The sequence below is a fragment of the Desarmillaria tabescens genome, assembly GCF_030435595.1.
Source record: "Desarmillaria tabescens strain CCBAS 213 chromosome Unknown EV420scaffold_31, whole genome shotgun sequence".
NCBI classification, from domain to species: domain Eukaryota; kingdom Fungi; phylum Basidiomycota; class Agaricomycetes; order Agaricales; family Physalacriaceae; genus Desarmillaria; species Desarmillaria tabescens.
In genome coordinates, this window is record NW_026848330.1 from 145,657 (window position 1) to 163,238 (window position 17,582).

Below are 17,582 nucleotides of genomic sequence, written 5' to 3' on the forward strand. Positions count from 1 at the left end.
AAATTCAATGTTTCTCTTCAATGTTCATGACGTGCATAATTTGGCACCTGTAATTTTGCTTTGCTCGTCTGTGTGGATGTTAATCCGATTCGATAGTTTACTTTACACGATGCTAATGTGATCCGTACAAAATGGGAATGTATGGAATGGGGTCCAATGTGAAGAGAAAAAAGGAGGGGAGGCACCTAATCCTCGAGGCCAGTGGAAGCAAGGTAAGGAACGAAATACCTGTTTTGTCACTTGGTGCTTATTTACATCGTGTTTTTAGGGTACTTGAAGGGCTTCCTCGCCTTCCCTTCCCTTCCCCCACCATGACTACCATCTGTCCACACGAACTTGCCACTGGCCACTGCGACGATGCAAATTGTCCTTTTCGATACGAATCCAATACATTCTCATGCGACGCCTGCCGCAATATTTATCCTGATCGAGCTTCCTACGACGTGCACCTCAGCACAAAGATTCACCAGAATGCTGTATCAGGTTCAGCGCTGTATGCCTGCCGTATTTGCAATGTGAACGTTCCTGGCATGAAATGTTGGGCGCAGCATGTCACCGGAGGACGCCATCATCTTACAGCTCAGCAGCAAGGCGTATCCTCCGATGTGCAACCGGAAGAGCCTGACGTCGTTCCAGGCCACACGCTCTGTGCCATCTGCAATCGACAGATATTCAATCCTCATTGGAAGGGCCACCTCTCGAATCAGAAACACAAAGACAGAGAACAGTTTGCCAAGTATTCTTCCGCTCTCGAGGAAGCCGCGCAAGATAAACACGATGTCACCGTCACCGGCGATCTCGACTTCGGCATTGTTGAACTCGATGCTGTTCGTGCTGGGGTGTCGGTTCCAGTGACTATCAGCACGACAGTTCCCCACGCTCGTCTGGCTGTGTCGGTGCAATTGGCGTCGTCGAAACGTCGATCCGTGTTTTCTCCGTAAGTTTCTCTATCTAGATGTCTTGCCTTACCAATTTTTTGTCAAGATTTACCGTCCACCCTGCGGGCCGATATCAACTCAAGTATCGACAGCCTGTCAAGCTGATTGTCACTGCGCTACAGACGTTTCCCGGACGTGGAGACGACCGGCTAGAGCTGGTGTTCGAAGACTTACATCTCCATACGCAGTTCATCATATGCCGACCTCTTCACATCATCGTCGGCAACGCAGCTGCACACAAAGCTCTGCAACCGAAGGCACCTTACATCCCTCGTAAGCCGACGACGCGCCACCCAGAGACGGCTGTGGTAAAAGGCGTAAAGCCTCCAGCTCTCAGCGTCATTCCGTACATCGTTGAACTTCCCAAGGCCGACATTCCGAAAAGTCTCCTGGCAACGCTGTCTACAGGTTCCGTTGCTGAGATCACGCAGCGCCTCCTTGGTGTTTTCTTACCGTCCACTATTGAAGGCGCCGCATACGGGAAGTATTACAAGCACTTGATTTGGGCTGAAGAGTTCAAAATGAGGTAAGCGCTTTTTCGTCGCTGGTCTTGCACGTTCTTACATGACCTACTCTTCAGTCAAGATCTGGAATATTATGACATCCCTGACGCCCAGCTCACGCAGCATAACCAATACTACTAGTACGAGTTTAATCGCCTCTGTTGAAAAAGACGTTTTGACATTATCCTATAGTCTCAATGTTCCCGGCTTAGCTGAGAAGAGACCGAGTGTACTCGTCGGTAGGTCTTTCCTCTCCAATGTTAGTCTTAGCTTACACTTCTGCTAGGCGACGTCATCCTCGCCCGACGGAGCGATGCCCCCGAAGGTCATTGGTATTCCGGCGGTGTCCATGTCGTCAGGAAAGAAGAAGTAGGATTGTGTTTCCATCGCTCTTTCAGAGCCTCTCCCACGGACAGATTCCTTGTTCGGTTCAAATTGAATAGATACCCCCTTCGCCGTCAGCACCAAGCGCTCGATACAGCATTCGCGCCGGCGCGGTTACTCTTACCCACAAAGCAGCATGTTCTTACGTTTTTAAGAGCTACACCGTGGAAGCCTTTCAACACGCTAATCAGTACAAATGCCCGTCAGAGACTGGCGGTGGATTGCATACTCCGCCAGCGTCCTGGGACGGTACCTTTTGTTATATTTGGCCCGTAAGTTTGAAGCCCGCGCAATAATCGCTACTTTGTCTAACTGAAATGGTGATATAGGCCTGGAACAGGAAAAACCGTTACTATGATAGAAGCGATCCGGCAAATCCTTGCAGCCAATCCCAAAGCCAGAATATTGGCTTGCGCGCCAAGCAACTCAGCCGCAGACCTGCTCGCTTCTCGTCTGATAATGTTGGGCATGGATAGCCTATTCCGCTTCTACGCTCCGTCGAGACCAAAGACCACCGTTTCGCACGAGCTCGAACCCTTCACGTTCGTTAAGAACGGAAATTTCTCCGTCCCCATTCTTTCCCGTGTGCGACAATTCAAGGTTATCGTCACGACCTGTGTTTCTGCCTCGGTGTTCTTTGGAATTGGGATCCCGAGAGGGCATTTCACGCATATCTTCATTGACGAGGCGGGTCAGGCGACGGAACCGGAAGCGATGATTGCGGTGAAGACTATGGCTGATAACATGACAAATGTTATTCTGTCTGGTGACCCTAAACAGCTTGGACCTATCATTAGGTCGGCCGTGGCCAGGGACTTGGGTCTGGAGATGAGCTATATTGAGCGACTGATGCAGAGAGACATGTATGATGAGAAGGCAGGGCATGGGAGTTCGTCAGTCGTTTTTTATTACTTCCTTCGCCGCCTTGGGGCTGATGTCTTGCTCTCTTTACAGGGTAGTCAAGTTAACCCAAAACTTCCGTTCCCATCCGGCGATTCTCAAATTCCCGAACAAGAGGTTCTACAAGGGAGAGCTCCAACCCTGTGCAGATCCTAGGAGTATCACTGCTTTTATTGGATCTAAGCATCTCGAGGCGAAGAAATTCCCCATTGTGTTTCATTCCATGGCGGGCAAGGACGACCGGGAGGCCTCGTCTCCATCCTTCTTCAACATTGACGAGGTTCTCGATGTCATGAGGACGATCGAAGACTTACGGTCAGATAAGAAACTGCGCATCAGTACGTACATAAGCAAGCGGCCCTTATTCTGACGCTGACGGAACGCGCGTCTAGCTGACAATGATATCGGCGTGATCGCCCCATATCATGCACAGGTTCTTAAAATTAGAAATATATTGAGGAGAGGGTATGAGGGTATCAAGGTCGGCAGTGTAGAGGAGTTCCAAGGCCAGGTAAGAGAAACGATGCGTCGGGTCTGCTGTGAAAAACATACCGATTATTCATTTTAGGAACGTAAGGTCATCATTATATCGACAGTCAGGAGTAGTAAAGAATTCATTGAGTATGATCTCCGGCATACCCTTGGGTTCGTCGCAAGCCCCCGTCGTTTCAATGGTGGGTTCTTTCACGCGGTTCTAACATTCTGTATCTCACGCCTTCTTTCAGTCGCCGTGACTCGAGCACAAGCACTGCTTGTCGTTGTTGGAGACCCGAATGTTCTGTCTCTTGATCCGTTGTGGAGATCATTCCTCAATTATATCTACAAATATGGTGGATGGAAAGGGCTACCGATTTCTTGGGATCCCGATGCTGCTGTGGATGAAGCAGGGGGGTATGACCGTGCTTTCCGGGAGGCTGCGCAAGAGGACATGAATGACTTTACTAGGAAGTTGGAGGCGATGACCCTAGCGGGTGTTGCGGAGGATGAGGATGTCGTAGATCGCCCTTGGATGCGGCATGATGGATAAACCGCAGCTGTGGTTCCCTTCATAATGTGTATACTTGGTGTCTCTTGTTTCTTTACGCGATGCCAATACTTTTGTTCCTGCTATCCTTCAAAGAATAAGGCCTCTGGGACTCTACAGACATTTTTGGGTTGTGCGGACAGCGTATTTACTATTCGGGCACTTTCCGTAAGTCAACATAACTGTTCCATTGCGATCTTCTTCTCTAGATGCTGATGTTCTTCCTATATAATACACTTTACCTCGCGTTGTCCAGCTTTAATCAGTGCACTGATGTGGCTGATGCGAAGAGGTGATCTTTTCTCACCCTCGTGAGCATATCTAACCACACCGTGATGCTGTGAATCATCTATCAAAAGCTGATTCGGAGAAACGTTTGGCTGCTGTGTAGAGTCCGGGCTCTTTCAGTTCACTAAATTAAGCATGGTCTTCGAAGAGCTGCATATACTACACAGGTCTCCCAGGCGATCTCGGACTTATTTCTGTGCATTCCTTCAGCTTGGGGGTTGAAATGCCCGCCGACAACATAGATTCCACAACTATACTAGGCGATAACGAGAACACTCGCCCTCGGTTAACCCGGAAGGCTCCGTAGGGAGATGTTTCATGGCCGAATCCAGACTTGAAAATTATGAAGCAGCTTGACGAAGACCATAGATTTTTTTTTTAGCTCCTTCGATCCTTGGCCTCTGTCTATGGATAGCACCATTGTGTACAGAAATCGTTGAACGAATCATTGGATAATCCACTCAATGCACGTGTCGTCCTTCAGGCACTTCATTTGCCGAATACCCCAGGTCTGTTCTTCTAAGATCCGAATGACGTTCTTTATACTTACCGCGATAGAAGATCCAAAGCCTTTGTTGCTATCTAGGTGATGTAAGGGATATCTGATCCGGTCAGGAGGTGCAAGCTGATCGTTTAGACGCCCAAACATCTGTTCCCTGAACTTCAAGTCGCTTCCGGAGCTGTCTTTGCTGGTCAGATGACCTTTCTGGTCAGTCAGCTGATGCGATCCTTCGAACGTCGAGGTTACCTTGGTCTGTAAGCCAGAGTCTAGTGATGCCTTGCCCTACTGGAGATAGCTTATTCGGAAGTTTAAGTTAGTCTGTTGATCGTCTACTTTCATTGATGATCTCCTCCTAGTCCGGTGTTCAACAACACTGATATTGTTTCATCGATGCACTGGTACTAAGCAGTCTTCTATCTCAGTGGATCCGATCACTTATCAGGGAAAGTGTACTCTGCTGGTGAGAATCTGCTTTTCTGGTTCGCTACGTACCTACTCGGGGCCAGATACTGAGCCGTTATCTGTGGCGTGTTCTCTTCAATCATCAGAATCTGGGCTCTTAATTGAACGACGGCCCGTCTTCGCACAGCAGCAACCAAGGAATCAATCTTTAACACAGCACCGTCCCCTGTGGAGCATCCCAGCGACATACATATAACCTGCACGTATTCATGGGATTTGACCCAGAATATTCACGCTATGAACTCTCAGCAGCAACCCCAAATCCAAGCCCAGCCAAAGGCTCCTGCTAATCAGATCAATTCTCCGCTCCTCGCGACGCTGAGACAGTTCCCTATGCCTCCACCGTTCACCAGTCCAGATGGGAGACCGCGCGCTCCTGTTAATGGAGATGACAAGAAGCACAGGAAGAGCCAAAGCTCTCCCTGAACTTGAGGCGGTGAGTAAACCTTCCTGTCTAATTAGAAGAGTCCCTCATCGAGGTTTGCTCAGCTTGTGAGAAGGATGGTAGCGGAATTGGGGAAGACTCAAGCTTGGTTGTTCCAGTGATATCGAACTTCTCAATTAGAGGACCGATGGATTGGCGTGTGGTGACTGATTAAATAAACGGACCATGAAGTTGACATCGATTGTAATTGATTTCCCGAATGCGACCAAAATCTTTGTCGTACTTGTTACGAGTGTTATCAGACACACTTCTATTTGAGATCGGTAGAAAGTCTTGACCAGTTCGTCAACACACTGGCCTAATGAGTTCGAAACACGCGAACCAACGGTGGATGGTATGTTACGCGACTTACTAGTGAAAAAATGTGTTTCCTTCGATGCGAAGAACGTCGCGACGCTTGTGACATCCTTGGGCTATCCTATTCCGTGTCTTCAACTTCTGGTGCGCTAAAGTGAAGTAAATCGAAGAATTTTTAGGAAAACAACGTCTGAGTCTGACCGAAAACTGTGTCGTTATTCAAAATTTCGTTAGATGCACACGAATTCGTCTGAATCAGTGTCACGAGACAAGCTGTTAACAAAGATAAGCGTGAAGGAGCACGGACCCAGAAGATAAGCATCCTTCAGGTCTAGAAATGCAGCGCTCACTTCGGTAAAAACTCTAATTATCGGTGCGCATTATCAAGCTATACATGCAAAGATTTTGGTAAGAGGATCTGCTACGATGTCGCGTGCCGCTAGAGAGTGATCGAGCCCGTCGAGAAACCGATGGCAGAGGCAGTTCATAAATCAGACCTTTCAGAGGTAACCTAATCGATGTAGGATAATACGACAAAGGAAGGGTCGTGGTCCGAGGTTGAGGGTTGTTGAAAAAGTTACTAGTTAGGGGCTTCAGTCGGGCCGGCACGGTCTCTGCCGGTGCGGCGCAATTTTGCAGCTGCCTGAAGACTGAGGACCGAGATGCCGGATCATCGGTTAGCTCGGCAGCCCGGCATAAATTTGCCTCGCCATCCTTTTGTACATACAGAAAGAGCGATTCTATATAGTACCAAAATTTTAAACAGCATAAATAGTGGATCTAATCATAATTGTGCTATAGAGCCAATACTTGGGTTCAGACATGGACAGGCCACCGAAAAAGCCAACGCGGCAATGGGGACTTCCTGAGCTGCCGGTGGCTGTGCATGCGCAAGTAGAAGATGATCGAGTCAACCTCTATTTACAGTATGCTATCTCCACGCCAATCGGGTACCAGACGTACTTCCGTTTGAGATCGATGGAAAGCCGGAGTGGTTCGAAGTTGGGCGGGCTTCTCATATGTGTTCGCAATCACCTATCGTTTTAAAGGAAAACCAATCTTTTAAAAAGTTACAATTGACAGCTACTAGTACATTTTCTTCAAACAGAAACGACCTCATCGAATCAAATCATGGCAAGTCATTCATTAATGGATAACTATATGCCGAATTGGAGAGTTCGCATCTTACTGTAAATAAAGTATCACTCACGCATTGGCCTAAGGAACTCGAATTAAGCAAGGTAACGGTAGTATGTACGCGCGCTTCTTTCGATGCCAAGAATGCTACAACGCTGGCAACGTCTTCAGGTTGTCCTATTCCCTGGGGAAGGGGGCTACGCGCGATCTCACAGAAATTTCATAATAGTTACCAAGAAAAGTATAGATAAACAACTCACTATTTCATCAGTTTTAGATTGCCCCGGCGAGAGACCTAAAGCTTTGTCTGAATTCCTCACCTTCTGGCGAGCTGATGTGTATTTAGTCGAAAAATGTCAGGAAAAATAACACATGAAGCCTACTGATGGGCGTGTCAATGTAAGCTAATATATAGGAGTTAATAGACCGCAACAATATGCCACCGAAATGAATGCTTTACATGGAGCATAAGCGTTCACAGTTATATTATGTGTTCCGAGTTCTAATGCTATGATAAGACAATCAGTTAATTGATAAGAGAACATAAATGTAAGTAATACCTGCGCTTTGAGTCAGCCCACGCACGGCAGCAGCACTGGCTCCATACGCAGCACCAGTGGGCCATAGAGCTATGATGGTAATGTCAGTGAAGACTGGAAGCATTACAAACCAATCGTCACTGACCTTGGATTCCTTAAATGGAAGACGCCCCAATGATCCTACCTCCATGACCTTGAGCAATCATCTGAATTGCAGCATGTTTGTAGCATAGGAAAGCTCCACGAGAATTGACAGCGAATGTGTGATCCCAAGTCTCGACGGGCACTAGATAAAGAATTTAGTAGACCAGCGTTTACTCCTAGTTGCGAAAACGACGGACTGTCGACCAGCAGGTGGGGATGTCCAACACCGGCGTTGGCGACCATCTACGATCACGCTTGATATTGTTGCCATTCAAGAAGAAGATGACGCACCACATCGATCCCACCAAAGTCTGACACGACTGCTAGAATCATTGTTTTCACTTCTTGCTCATTCGAAACATCGGCCATATACATCCGGCATTGAACGCCAGTAGCAACGATCTCCTTGAGGGCCTCTTCGAGCTTCGCCTTCTCCGAGGGAAGATCGTTGAGAGCAATATTGAAGCCATTCCTAGCAAGCTTGAGGGCGATAGCTTTCCCGATTCCCTGGGCAGAACCAGTAATGATAGCAGTTCCCAGAGACATGGAGGATTGAAGAGGGACATTACGGCGGACCACAGCATCTAAACTACGAGGGTCGGTGGTTATCAGCGCAGTGACGGACGTTTTTTCGCACATGAAGGTCATGAGATATAGCTTTTTTTCAATGTCTTCTGTCAGGTGGGATGTAGTCGCGCGAGAGTTAGAAACAAGGCTACCGAAAAAAATAGACGTGGCAGCGAACAGAGCCCAGATCATAAGCAGCCTGCAAGCCAACAGGAGATGATTTAGAGCCAATGGAATGGCCAGTTTCTAAGAAATCATAGCCATCAGTGACATTTTACCTTGTACGCGCCGGGCAACTAGTGTTGTCGTTCTCAAGGTAGTACCAAGACAGCACATCCAGAAGGTTAGGTTCGAGAGCCCGAGTGTTTTCCGAGAAACCAGAGTGTTCCCAGCTTATCGGAGATAGTAAAATTAGTGGCGCGGGTAATGCGAGAGTCGAAGCTATTGGAAGTCGTGGTCGTGGCTTACGAGGAAAGGTTATTGGAAAAGTGGAACACTAATTCGGTACCATCGGACCGGTACGGCATCTGCCGAAACGGTGATTAACTTTAGATTAACTGCTTCCGTGTACCAACCATTTACTCAACCATCGTCTGACAGTCTGAAGGGTTCGCAAGTGTTTGTTTCATGGCAGAGGCGAACAGGATCAGTTAACCTTCACAGACATCTATAGGCCAACGTTCGTCCATAGTCTAAGCCGTTATACAGTAAGTATCTTGTCCTTTCCTCATTTTTCAGCGAATGGCTATGGATAGGTCTATAAGATCTGCGGATTTTATGTTCAACGTATATATGAGGATATAGTGGAGCCGCGATTATTCTCGGCGATGAACCACGGTTAGCGCGGATTCGAGTTTAACGAGTTGAGAGAGTTGAACGAGCTGAGTAAATCAGCTACTGAAAAACCATCTAAGTTCTCTGTCGAACCAAGCATTTGAACCTTTCTTGTATGTGTCCCGTCGGTAGTTCAGTCTATCTCTCCTAGGGGAATTGTACATGATGCGTTCCTTTCCAAGAGCTGACATTGTGAGAAAGTTACGACAGTAGGCCTTCACTTCCATCGTACCAATTTCATTATTTCTAATCATTCAGCTGTCCAGAAGGCGGAAATAGTAGTACGCGTCAAAAGATACCGTGTAATGAATAACAGAATGACTCACGTCACTTTCACTAGATCATACGGTGAAGCCTGGTTTGGCATTCGGGTCACTTTCTCTTCCGCCTCGTTCTGATGAAAAAATATCGCCATTTTGCTTTCTCTCAACAGATGGTGGTATTCGGACCTGACTATTGAAGCCGCTCTAGTGTGGTAAATCCTCGCGGTGCTGTATGCATTCTCACGTCGGGACTTGAAGGTCTGCGTGCCTAGCCAACTTGAGAAGCGCCCTAATTGATAGGTATGTAGTGGTCCTTCCATAGAACCGAACCTTCATTAACATATCCTGCCAGCTCTAGGTTGGTGTCCATCTGGAACTCGTACAATTCATGATGCCTGCCTATATTCTCGTCAACGGGAGCATTTCACTTGCGTTGTTATCTTGGACTTGGAAGCATCTTATGCGGAAGTGGCCAAGTATTGCGCCCACTCCAAGACCGATGAAATGTCCACCAGGTGCCAGAGCTAGCGAGGTCCCCGATGCCCGAGAAACCGTTCACGAATTATCAGAGCCTTGGCCAAGTTTTGTTACAGCAAACTCGGAGGCTTTAAAAAACCAATCGGCGCTGGAACGGGTTTCATACAATCCAAATCCAATATCAGTCCACCTATCCCCAAGTCGGAAGGCTGAACGCGTACGGTTTCCCCCGCTTCAGATGGAATTTGGATTGCCGTGCGGTGCGGGGTGGCGATTTATCGCCCAACAGATGGGTACGGTGATACACTGCGTTAAGACCGTGTATCTGATTCAGGAATGTGATATTGGGCTGCGGGATCCTATGGGGTATGGCGCTAATGACTCGATTGTATATACGTCTTTCTGGGCAAGGAGCTTCCCTGGTGCGTCGCTTTCCTTCCAGTCATTTTCTTTATTGAGTTGATCAAATTGGTATTACAGCCGTGTTAGGGGTGAAGAGAGCGGTATCAGCATTGTATTGGTATACCTACTTTGACGTGAGTGTACAAAGGTTAAAGGCTATTTCGGTGATCTCGGGGTGTCTCGGATTGCGACGAAGCCCGATTATTCTCTCACACAAACCTACATAGGCTATTAGCACTACTAATCCTGGGTTTTCTATTGCTCCACATCTCTACCAAGCGCTTCGATTTTGACTGGAAGTTAAGCTTACTTGAAGGTTGAATTGCTATTGAATCTTAGGTATTTCCCCGATTCCCATACCTGTTCCACATGGTAAATTCTGGAATGATATGACCTTTCGCGAATTCTGAATCAGAACAAGCTCATGTGCTGGGAGCTATCGACTATAGAACGGTTGGGGTCTGATTTCTAGGAGCAGCTATTGGATCTACAAATTCGTTCTGTTCTGGAGTGCTGTGAGAGCGCAGTCGTTTCATTATTAAGGTCCGAGGTACTAGCGCACATGCAAAGTTTCTCATCGTAAGCCGTTCCTGGTGGATGTTGTATTGGGCTGTGAATTGTCGGTTTAATAGTAAGTCATAAGATGGGCGGTATGGTAGCTGTAGGGTGCATGCCTCGACATGAGGCTGACTTGTCTCTTCTAGGCTTGTGAAGTCTACAATATCCATATGATTTCCATCGATTTTACCATGTTATCACCGACGGGAATGAAAACTAGTGGCACTCGGGGGGATTTCATCTTATGTATGTATGTCCACTAGTTCAAATTCAGCTATGCGATGCGTCATCGTCTGTTGTACCTCTAACACATATTCGTCTTCCAGAAGTTTGAGCTTCTTTAATTGTCCGGAGAAAGAAAGGTTATCTGATAATGTTTTCTCAGCCCTTAATTTCGCTCATTGCTAGGTCCCTGAGATAAATATATTGTACGGATGTTCTTCCATAGTATTAAAGTTAGTAATCAGAGCGTCCAGTTCCCTGGGCGGTGGTTGATTGAATGGGGAGGGTGGGTAACGGGTGAAGTGTCCCTGACCTGACAAGACGGAGAACGAGCCGGTACAGGAGGAGGAGAAGAAAAGGGAATTGGTGATCGCTTTCGGGAGAAGAGTACCACATACACCTATATATAGCGGGGGAAGTGGTGTGCGATTAGCCATCGCATCGCTGTTGTCGGTGCGGTAACGTTAGCTGTATGGTCCAGAGTAAAGTGAGCGACGTATATGGGGCAGGTCGAATGGGAGATGAAAATCTAGCCTCTGAGTCTAGGGATGCTGCACGTGGCGCTCCGTGGATCCAGGATTGGCACGGCTGGTCAACCGACCGCTATGGGAGGGCGCCCACCGGAGACGTTGTATGCTTGCTTTGAAGATGTAGGTCTCAGGGCACGAATACTGAACTAGAACGATGATGGGACCTTGTAAATCAGATCGATCACTGCACGAGTGCCATCGGTTGTTACTACGCGCCTTGGATTGAGTTTGGCGGGATCACGATAGAGTGAGTGTGAATTACGGTAAGGCGGATGAGAGGGAATGTGGCGGGGACCTTGGACGTGGTATACCGCGGGATTCTGTTGCCGACAAAGGGGGTGTAATAGAGTATTTAGAGGGAGCGTGTGAATGGAATGAACGGTGGTAATATCAATGCCGGCAGTGATGTATGTCTAGGGTGGGAGTATTTCAGGTGCATGGATACCTGAGCTGTGCTCTTCGATGGTGCCGGACCTGGTTCCTGACTTTCGCGTTCGTCATAGAGTTATGTACTTGCACAGTCCCACTATTCATTAGGCTTGTGATCCGGTGAATGTGGAGAGAAGGCCTGATAATGGGCAGGGATTGAATGGGGAATTCGAACGGGGGATGTGGGAGATATTCGGATCGGTAGTATTGGGATAGTGTATGTGGTAAATGGTGTGTGTGGCTGTAAAAGGGTGTCCGGAGCGGTAGCAGTTGCACCGACCCGACACCGAGCTCTTATCAGATGGCTTGTGATTTACAGGGACCGTTGGAGGGAAAGCTGCGGTGTGATACTACCCTTGAAAGTGGAGCTTAACTGCGTCATATGATGAATATTACTCCGTCTTGTCGGAATACAGTTTTCCAAGCAAATTTATTAGGACTCTTGGGGACCTTCGGGGCGCTTAATAGAAGATATTAGCGTAAAGACCGACCCAGACGCCGACGGAAGAGGAGAGTAGGCAAACGCTGGGATTTAAATGTGTAAGAAGTGATCGTTCCTCGGTGCCTGGCCGGTGCCTCAGGAACGCGGGACCTCGAGGTGCAAGACAAACATATGATAGGGCTGCTGCAGATGTGTGTCAGTCACGGCCCCTGGATCCTAGCGAACAGAAGGCAGGGGCAGCCAAGGGAGGATATGATGCCTGGCTGCCAGGCCCAAAGCGCAAGATGGAAGCAAAAGCCGAAAATCAAATTGTCGGTATGTGCCGCGTGGTCATCGTAGACGGGGCACGTGACGCCATGCGAGCCAATATTCAAATTGTGCCTGGGGCCTTGGACCCAACCCTTGGATCCCTCCTAATCTCCGTTCACACAGCTTGCTCTCTTACTTCTTGACCACCACCAGCGATGCCAGTCGCTGCAATCCACAACATGAAGCCCACTGACGACCCATTCGACGAGGCACTCAAGCCACCTATTGATGAATCGCCAGAGGACCGCGAGCTACGTATCGCCCGGGAGGATGAGGCCCGGAGGGTCAGTCTTGCCATCGACGCCAGCATCAAGGCAGAACGTCAGGCGCGGCGGAAGAAACGGATTGTGAGGCTGCTGTTACTCGGTCAGAGTGAATCTGGTGAGTGCTGCGCAATCCCAGCGACTATCGGCCTGTTCATTCGATTTATTTCGGCTAGGCAAATCTACCACCCTTCGACGTGTGTTTCTCGACTTTCTCTTTCTCTTTTTCTTTCTCACTTTTCTCTGCAGAGTTCCAACGGCTGTACACTCCTACTGCCTTCCGTGAAGAACGAATCCTTTGGCGGGCTGTTATTCAGCTTAATATCGTCCGCTCAATACGAACTATTCTCGATGCTGTTGCTCGTCCAGCTTCTCCATCAACTTCACCTACTCGCGGGCACCGCAGGAGCCCCTCCAACAAGCGTAAGGCTTCCCATTCCAAAGGAGGTTCCAACGATTTCGTGGCCTTTAGCCAAGACAGCTCTATCGACGCTCGCCTCGATTCGGGCAACGAGTCAGAACCGGACTCAGACCCTGACAACCATTTCTATCGTTCACAACCTGCTCTACCGCCGCCTTCTTCGAGTTTTGACGACCTACGAATGCGTCTCCTACCCTTGAAACATATCGAACAGCTTCTGATAGCGAAGCTCGTCCCGCCTGACGAGGACGAGGCTACACATCTTGCTGGTCCCTCCCATTCTTCGTCAGTACGTACTTCGGAGATATTCGTCCGTCCAGGGCCCGCGTGGAAGGGCGGACTCGCGCGTGCTAGAGTTCACTACCCTAGTTCTACAAGTATCGATACGTCGTCCTCTTCTGGCGGTAGTCGACCCGTCAGTGCGGGTGATATTGGCTTAGAGAGTCCTGATGAGCCTCAGGAAGTCCTTCATTCATGTCGGAGAGACATGATTCAACTCTGGTCAGATAAGGGCGTTCGTCGGATTCTCAAGAAGAAGAGGATACGCTTGGAGGAGTTTCCAGGATTGTGAGCACCCTTACGACATAACATTTTCTAGACGCTAATGACTCTTACAGCTTCCTGAATGACCTGGAGAGAATCACATCCCTAAAATATATGCCCACTGATGGTATCCGCGATTTCCATCAAAGGCACAACTTGACGCTTATATCTCTTCAATAGATGACGTTCTCAAAGCTCGCCTGAAAACGGTGGGCGTGTCGGAGTACAGATTCGAAATGGAGGTTTCCGCTGGGAGGGATTCAGGGACCGAGTGGCGAATAGTCGACGTCGGTGGAAGTAGAAGTCAGGTGAAGCTTATCCCCAAGCGTATTTTTGACCTTGCTTCTGACTTCCCACCCCTCTATAGCGTCGTAAGTCTCTAAATCAGTCCTCTCAGACGGATGTCCACTCATCAGCATCATTCTCAAGAAACCTGGGTACCGTTTTTTGATGATGGCAAGTATTCAGTTTTAGCGCTGGTTGCGTCCATCGGCTCATTCAACCTTTCAAACAGTCGACGCAATCATTTTCCTTGCGCCAATATCAGGCTTCGATCAAGTCCTGTCAGAAGATAGAACTGTGAACCGTTTGGTACGGGGTCCCGAATTATCTCCTTCATACCCCTCACCTGATTGCCGGCTTCAGGAGGACTCTGTGCTCCTTTGGAAGGCAGTTTGCCAGAATAAGCTACTTGCGAACGTCGACCTCGTGCTCTTCCTTAATAAATGTGATATCCTCGAGTCGAAGCTGAAGTCGGGTATCAGGTACGTTATTACCTATGACGCGTTTCAGGTCCCACGTCTGATTAATCCTGTCTAGACTGTCAAAATATGTAAGGAGCTACGGCGATAGGGAGAACGACTTGGATACGGTTAGCAAATGTGAGCGTGTGCTCTGTTGATGGGTGGGTTCCGCTGACGTCTTACTTCCTTCTCTAGACCTCAGGAGTAAATTCAACGCCATACATCGGGAGTATTCGCCTAATCCGCGCAAGTTTTATGCATTTTGTACGTCTGTTACGGTTAGTCCTTTTCTTTTTGTTTAGCGTAGAAGGGGGGAGCTAACGAGGCGCGATGGTAGGACACTGCGACTACCGCAGGGATCATAGCAAGTGGTATGTCATATGCCATCAACCAGCATGTGGTACGATACTGATTGTACATTATAGTCCGAGACATGGTCATTCGACAGCACCTCAAGCAATCAAAACTGCTATGATGGCCGCTTTCGTCCATCTCTCTCTGTCTGCCGAGTGTCCGTTTGTTATCTATCCTACATCTTTCTGGCATATACCGTTCATCTACCCACGCCCCATTACGATCTTTGTTTTTTCTTCCACTTTCCACTTTGTGTTCTTTACCCACGCGACGACCACCCTGCTTTGAGAAACGAAAACCCGAAAAGATTCTAACCGACCTCGACTCGGCTGTGTGCGGATCATGTCATCCCCGCTCTTCCGTCCCCCCCTCTTTTCTTGCTGCCGTTAATAGATCTTTTATGCTCTCTTCCCACAGACACCCACGCATGTAATATAACTGTATAACACACACACTCTTTCCCTTTGTATGACACAATTTTAGTATTGTACTCTTTATCAATTTTTTGGGTCTTGGTTAGGCACACCACGTATGTATATATGTAGTAGAGAAATCTGATATGTATTTTCTGATCGAATAAGGATTGGCGGTGTGCCAGGTGTTGGCTAGGAAACCGGGCCCCGATAGAGTCATACAAGGTAGAGAGGCTCTTCGGACGCAGAGCTTTGTTTTTGGGAGGAGGGACGATGGACGTATCGCGGGAGAACTTGAGAGATGGTGCGGTTGCGAATATAGATATCGATGTTGGGCGGTATGGTATATGTCTTTTTTGCGGTGGGGAAAGGAACATCTCTACTTGTAGGTTCCTAGCATTAATTAGCGTCCGTCAGTACGCGCGGGTATTACTCAATCATGTAGCTGGGGCAGGCGCCGGCTTGGGTGTTCTCCGAGTCCACCGAAACTCGTCGTCTATTAGGGTTCTGGATCGTGGTCAATGTATTGGATGCGAGGGCTGCGGTTAACGATCCGCATCATAACTCGAGGAACACGAAGAATGTTTTTTTTTTTTTTCGTACCAGGGTGGACTGCGCTCTCCGCTTTCCAGATTAAATGCCGAAGTGCTCGAGTAAGGTACGTAGGGTAAAATTAATCAATTTGGGAGGTTGCTTTCCGCGTGTCTCCTGTAGACAGAAACTTATTGATGGGGGGGAGGAACACTACGGTCTGTCAGACTTGCTACTTCCGGGTGGCTTGGGGAAACTGCTTCGTTTAAACGTATAGGGTTCGTAGGACTATGCCTATTGCCGGGCCGCCTGCATGAATTCCGCTGCCCGTCGAAAGAGAGGAGAACCGCTATAGACTCAGTATGACGTTAAGCCATGAAGACAAACTTTCTCACCAAGGTCAACAAGTCCTTGTTTTGACTCGCTTGCGTCTCTCGAACAAAGAGGCTTGGGATAGCATCCGATAAATGGACCGGGGTTTGCTAAGAATAGGGCTAGAGCACCACGAAAGAAGACTTTGAGACTAGCGGAGCGCCTCATATAAGGGAGAATCCCAGCAGCTTTTCGGACCCACAGTTCCAGCTTCCAAGTGGCGGCGACGTCGAATGGCATTGGGAGCCGCTGCAATTAATCATCAAAATGAAAATCGCCCAAAAAAAGCGCCTTCTTGGATAGACTTGGTCAATTAACTAAATGTAGAACCGCAAGGCACAGTACTTCTGACTCTCGGGGATCTCGTACCCGACTGCGAAGAGCAGAGGAAGGGAACGACGGACCGACTCTCCTATTACGCTGTGTTCATTCCCCCGGGAGAGGGGGAAGTTTACCAAATTCGAGACATCGAAGAACTCTGGAATGTTTGGTGACAGCGGCGAAGAAGATGGGAGAACCCGATTGTAATAGGCGTGCGAGGAGGTGAGAGATAAGGCGACCGTTGCACAGAGTCATGTTAACGTTGCTGTTGTTGACAACGACGTGAATTGTACGAAAGGCCAAGTAAAACTGCCACACGGAAGGAAATGACCGCGATATCCACGCAACGATAGAAGGTAGCGGACGAAATAGAGAGTGACGAGAGCTGCATAAATCGGACCATAGTTGGGTATTGTTTCTGTGGAGCTCATTGGATGAGGCGTAAGGGAAGAGCGTCCGTGAACAGGAGCGCCACAGAGGAAAACGTTAGTTCTACCCCATTACCGAGCCTTTGAATGAATTTTAGAAAGGTTTCGAATCTCATGGCAGATTGATCAACACAGAGAACGAGTACGATATCCCCGACGCACGCACCTCCTCGACATGCCCGGCGACTGTCACATTGTATCAAAGCTACAATCTATTATAGGAATATCTCATCAGCGTCCGCAATCTGCTCTCATAAGGACGGATATCGAATGCCTGTTTCCGTATCCGTTTCGTACCAGGGGAACGGTGTCCCTCTTGGGCTGCTTGATAGCTTCCTGATACTTGCTAACTTTAGCACACCGAAAAGGATGACGCAGACGCCCACGTGCACAGACTCACGCGTGAACGTGATTACTTGACGCGTTTATCATGACGCGTTGTCGTCATCATGCGCGGATCTCCCGCCCCAATGAGTATAAAAGAGCGGGTTCTTTATTTAGCCTCCTCATTCCTCCTTTCCTTCTTTCACCCACCATATTCCCGGCGTGGCGGCGACCCGACGTAGAGGAAAACAACGCACGGTGAGCACGGCTATT

The 17,582-nt window shown here is 48.4% G+C and overlaps 5 protein-coding genes across 5 annotated transcripts; 3 read left to right on the plus strand and 2 right to left on the minus strand.

The window, feature by feature from the left end:
• The first annotated feature begins 15 nt into the window (after window positions 1-15).
• EV420DRAFT_1311660 (P-loop containing nucleoside triphosphate hydrolase protein) lies at window positions 16-4,071 on the plus strand. The gene is made up of 11 exons (XM_060468579.1): window positions 16-212; window positions 269-937; window positions 985-1,464; window positions 1,519-1,581; window positions 1,634-1,680; window positions 1,728-2,097; window positions 2,155-2,718; window positions 2,780-3,063; window positions 3,118-3,236; window positions 3,294-3,399; window positions 3,451-4,071. The coding sequence occupies exons 2-11, from the start codon at window positions 312-314 to the stop codon at window positions 3,750-3,752; spliced, it is 2,961 nt and encodes a 986-aa protein (XP_060327935.1). The 5' UTR covers window positions 16-212; window positions 269-311; the 3' UTR covers window positions 3,753-4,071.
• A 2,727-nt stretch (window positions 4,072-6,798) lies between these two features.
• EV420DRAFT_1630424 (uncharacterized protein) lies at window positions 6,799-8,590 on the minus strand. The gene is made up of 9 exons (XM_060476118.1): window positions 7,855-8,590; window positions 7,761-7,806; window positions 7,604-7,705; window positions 7,441-7,509; window positions 7,341-7,388; window positions 7,264-7,284; window positions 7,141-7,211; window positions 6,954-7,088; window positions 6,799-6,900 (listed from the first exon to the last, which is right to left on the minus strand). The coding sequence occupies exons 1-9, from the start codon at window positions 8,320-8,322 to the stop codon at window positions 6,883-6,885; spliced, it is 978 nt and encodes a 325-aa protein (XP_060327936.1). The 5' UTR covers window positions 8,323-8,590; the 3' UTR covers window positions 6,799-6,882.
• A 1,028-nt stretch (window positions 8,591-9,618) lies between these two features.
• Window positions 9,619-10,399, plus strand: EV420DRAFT_1482191 (uncharacterized protein; the record flags this gene model as incomplete). Its single annotated transcript, XM_060469868.1, has 3 exons — window positions 9,619-10,126; window positions 10,185-10,240; window positions 10,334-10,399. 3 exons carry the CDS (start codon window positions 9,619-9,621, stop codon window positions 10,397-10,399), a joined length of 630 nt encoding a protein of 209 aa, XP_060327937.1.
• Window positions 10,400-12,582: 2,183 nt separating this feature from the next.
• On the plus strand, window positions 12,583-15,151 carry EV420DRAFT_692106 (guanine nucleotide-binding protein alpha-4 subunit). Its single transcript, XM_060483109.1, has 12 exons — window positions 12,583-12,977; window positions 13,036-13,056; window positions 13,109-13,847; window positions 13,898-13,950; window positions 14,004-14,131; window positions 14,191-14,194; window positions 14,253-14,279; window positions 14,338-14,587; window positions 14,643-14,704; window positions 14,762-14,844; window positions 14,904-14,937; window positions 14,992-15,151. The coding sequence occupies exons 1-12, from the start codon at window positions 12,752-12,754 to the stop codon at window positions 15,039-15,041; spliced, it is 1,677 nt and encodes a 558-aa protein (XP_060327938.1). The 5' UTR covers window positions 12,583-12,751; the 3' UTR covers window positions 15,042-15,151.
• On the minus strand, window positions 14,953-15,840 carry EV420DRAFT_692169 (uncharacterized protein). Its single transcript, XM_060483110.1, has one exon. It carries the CDS (start codon window positions 15,708-15,710, stop codon window positions 15,261-15,263), a length of 450 nt encoding a protein of 149 aa, XP_060327939.1. The 5' UTR covers window positions 15,711-15,840; the 3' UTR covers window positions 14,953-15,260.
• Window positions 15,841-17,582: the final 1,742 nt, after the last annotated feature.

Coding starts and splice junctions, on each gene's coding strand:
- EV420DRAFT_1630424 (XM_060476118.1), bottom strand. CDS start 8,322: ATGATCTGGGCTCTGTTCGCTGCCACGTCTATTTTTTTCGGTAGCCTT. Junction 7,706..7,760: donor TCCCCACCTGCTGGTCGACA/GTCCGTCGTTTT, acceptor TTCTTTATCTAG/TGCCCGTCGAGACTTGGGAT. Junction 7,285..7,340: donor TGTGAACGCTTATGCTCCAT/GTAAAGCATTCA, acceptor CCTATATATTAG/CTTACATTGACACGCCCATC.
- EV420DRAFT_692169 (XM_060483110.1), bottom strand. CDS start 15,710: ATGTTCCTTTCCCCACCGCAAAAAAGACATATACCATACCGCCCAACA.
- EV420DRAFT_1311660 (XM_060468579.1), top strand. CDS start 312: ATGACTACCATCTGTCCACACGAACTTGCCACTGGCCACTGCGACGAT. Junction 3,237..3,293: donor TAGAGGAGTTCCAAGGCCAG/GTAAGAGAAACG, acceptor TATTCATTTTAG/GAACGTAAGGTCATCATTAT. Junction 3,400..3,450: donor AAGCCCCCGTCGTTTCAATG/GTGGGTTCTTTC, acceptor GCCTTCTTTCAG/TCGCCGTGACTCGAGCACAA.
- EV420DRAFT_692106 (XM_060483109.1), top strand. CDS start 12,752: ATGCCAGTCGCTGCAATCCACAACATGAAGCCCACTGACGACCCATTC. Junction 12,978..13,035: donor ACTCGGTCAGAGTGAATCTG/GTGAGTGCTGCG, acceptor TATTTCGGCTAG/GCAAATCTACCACCCTTCGA. Junction 14,705..14,761: donor CTTGGATACGGTTAGCAAAT/GTGAGCGTGTGC, acceptor TTCCTTCTCTAG/ACCTCAGGAGTAAATTCAAC.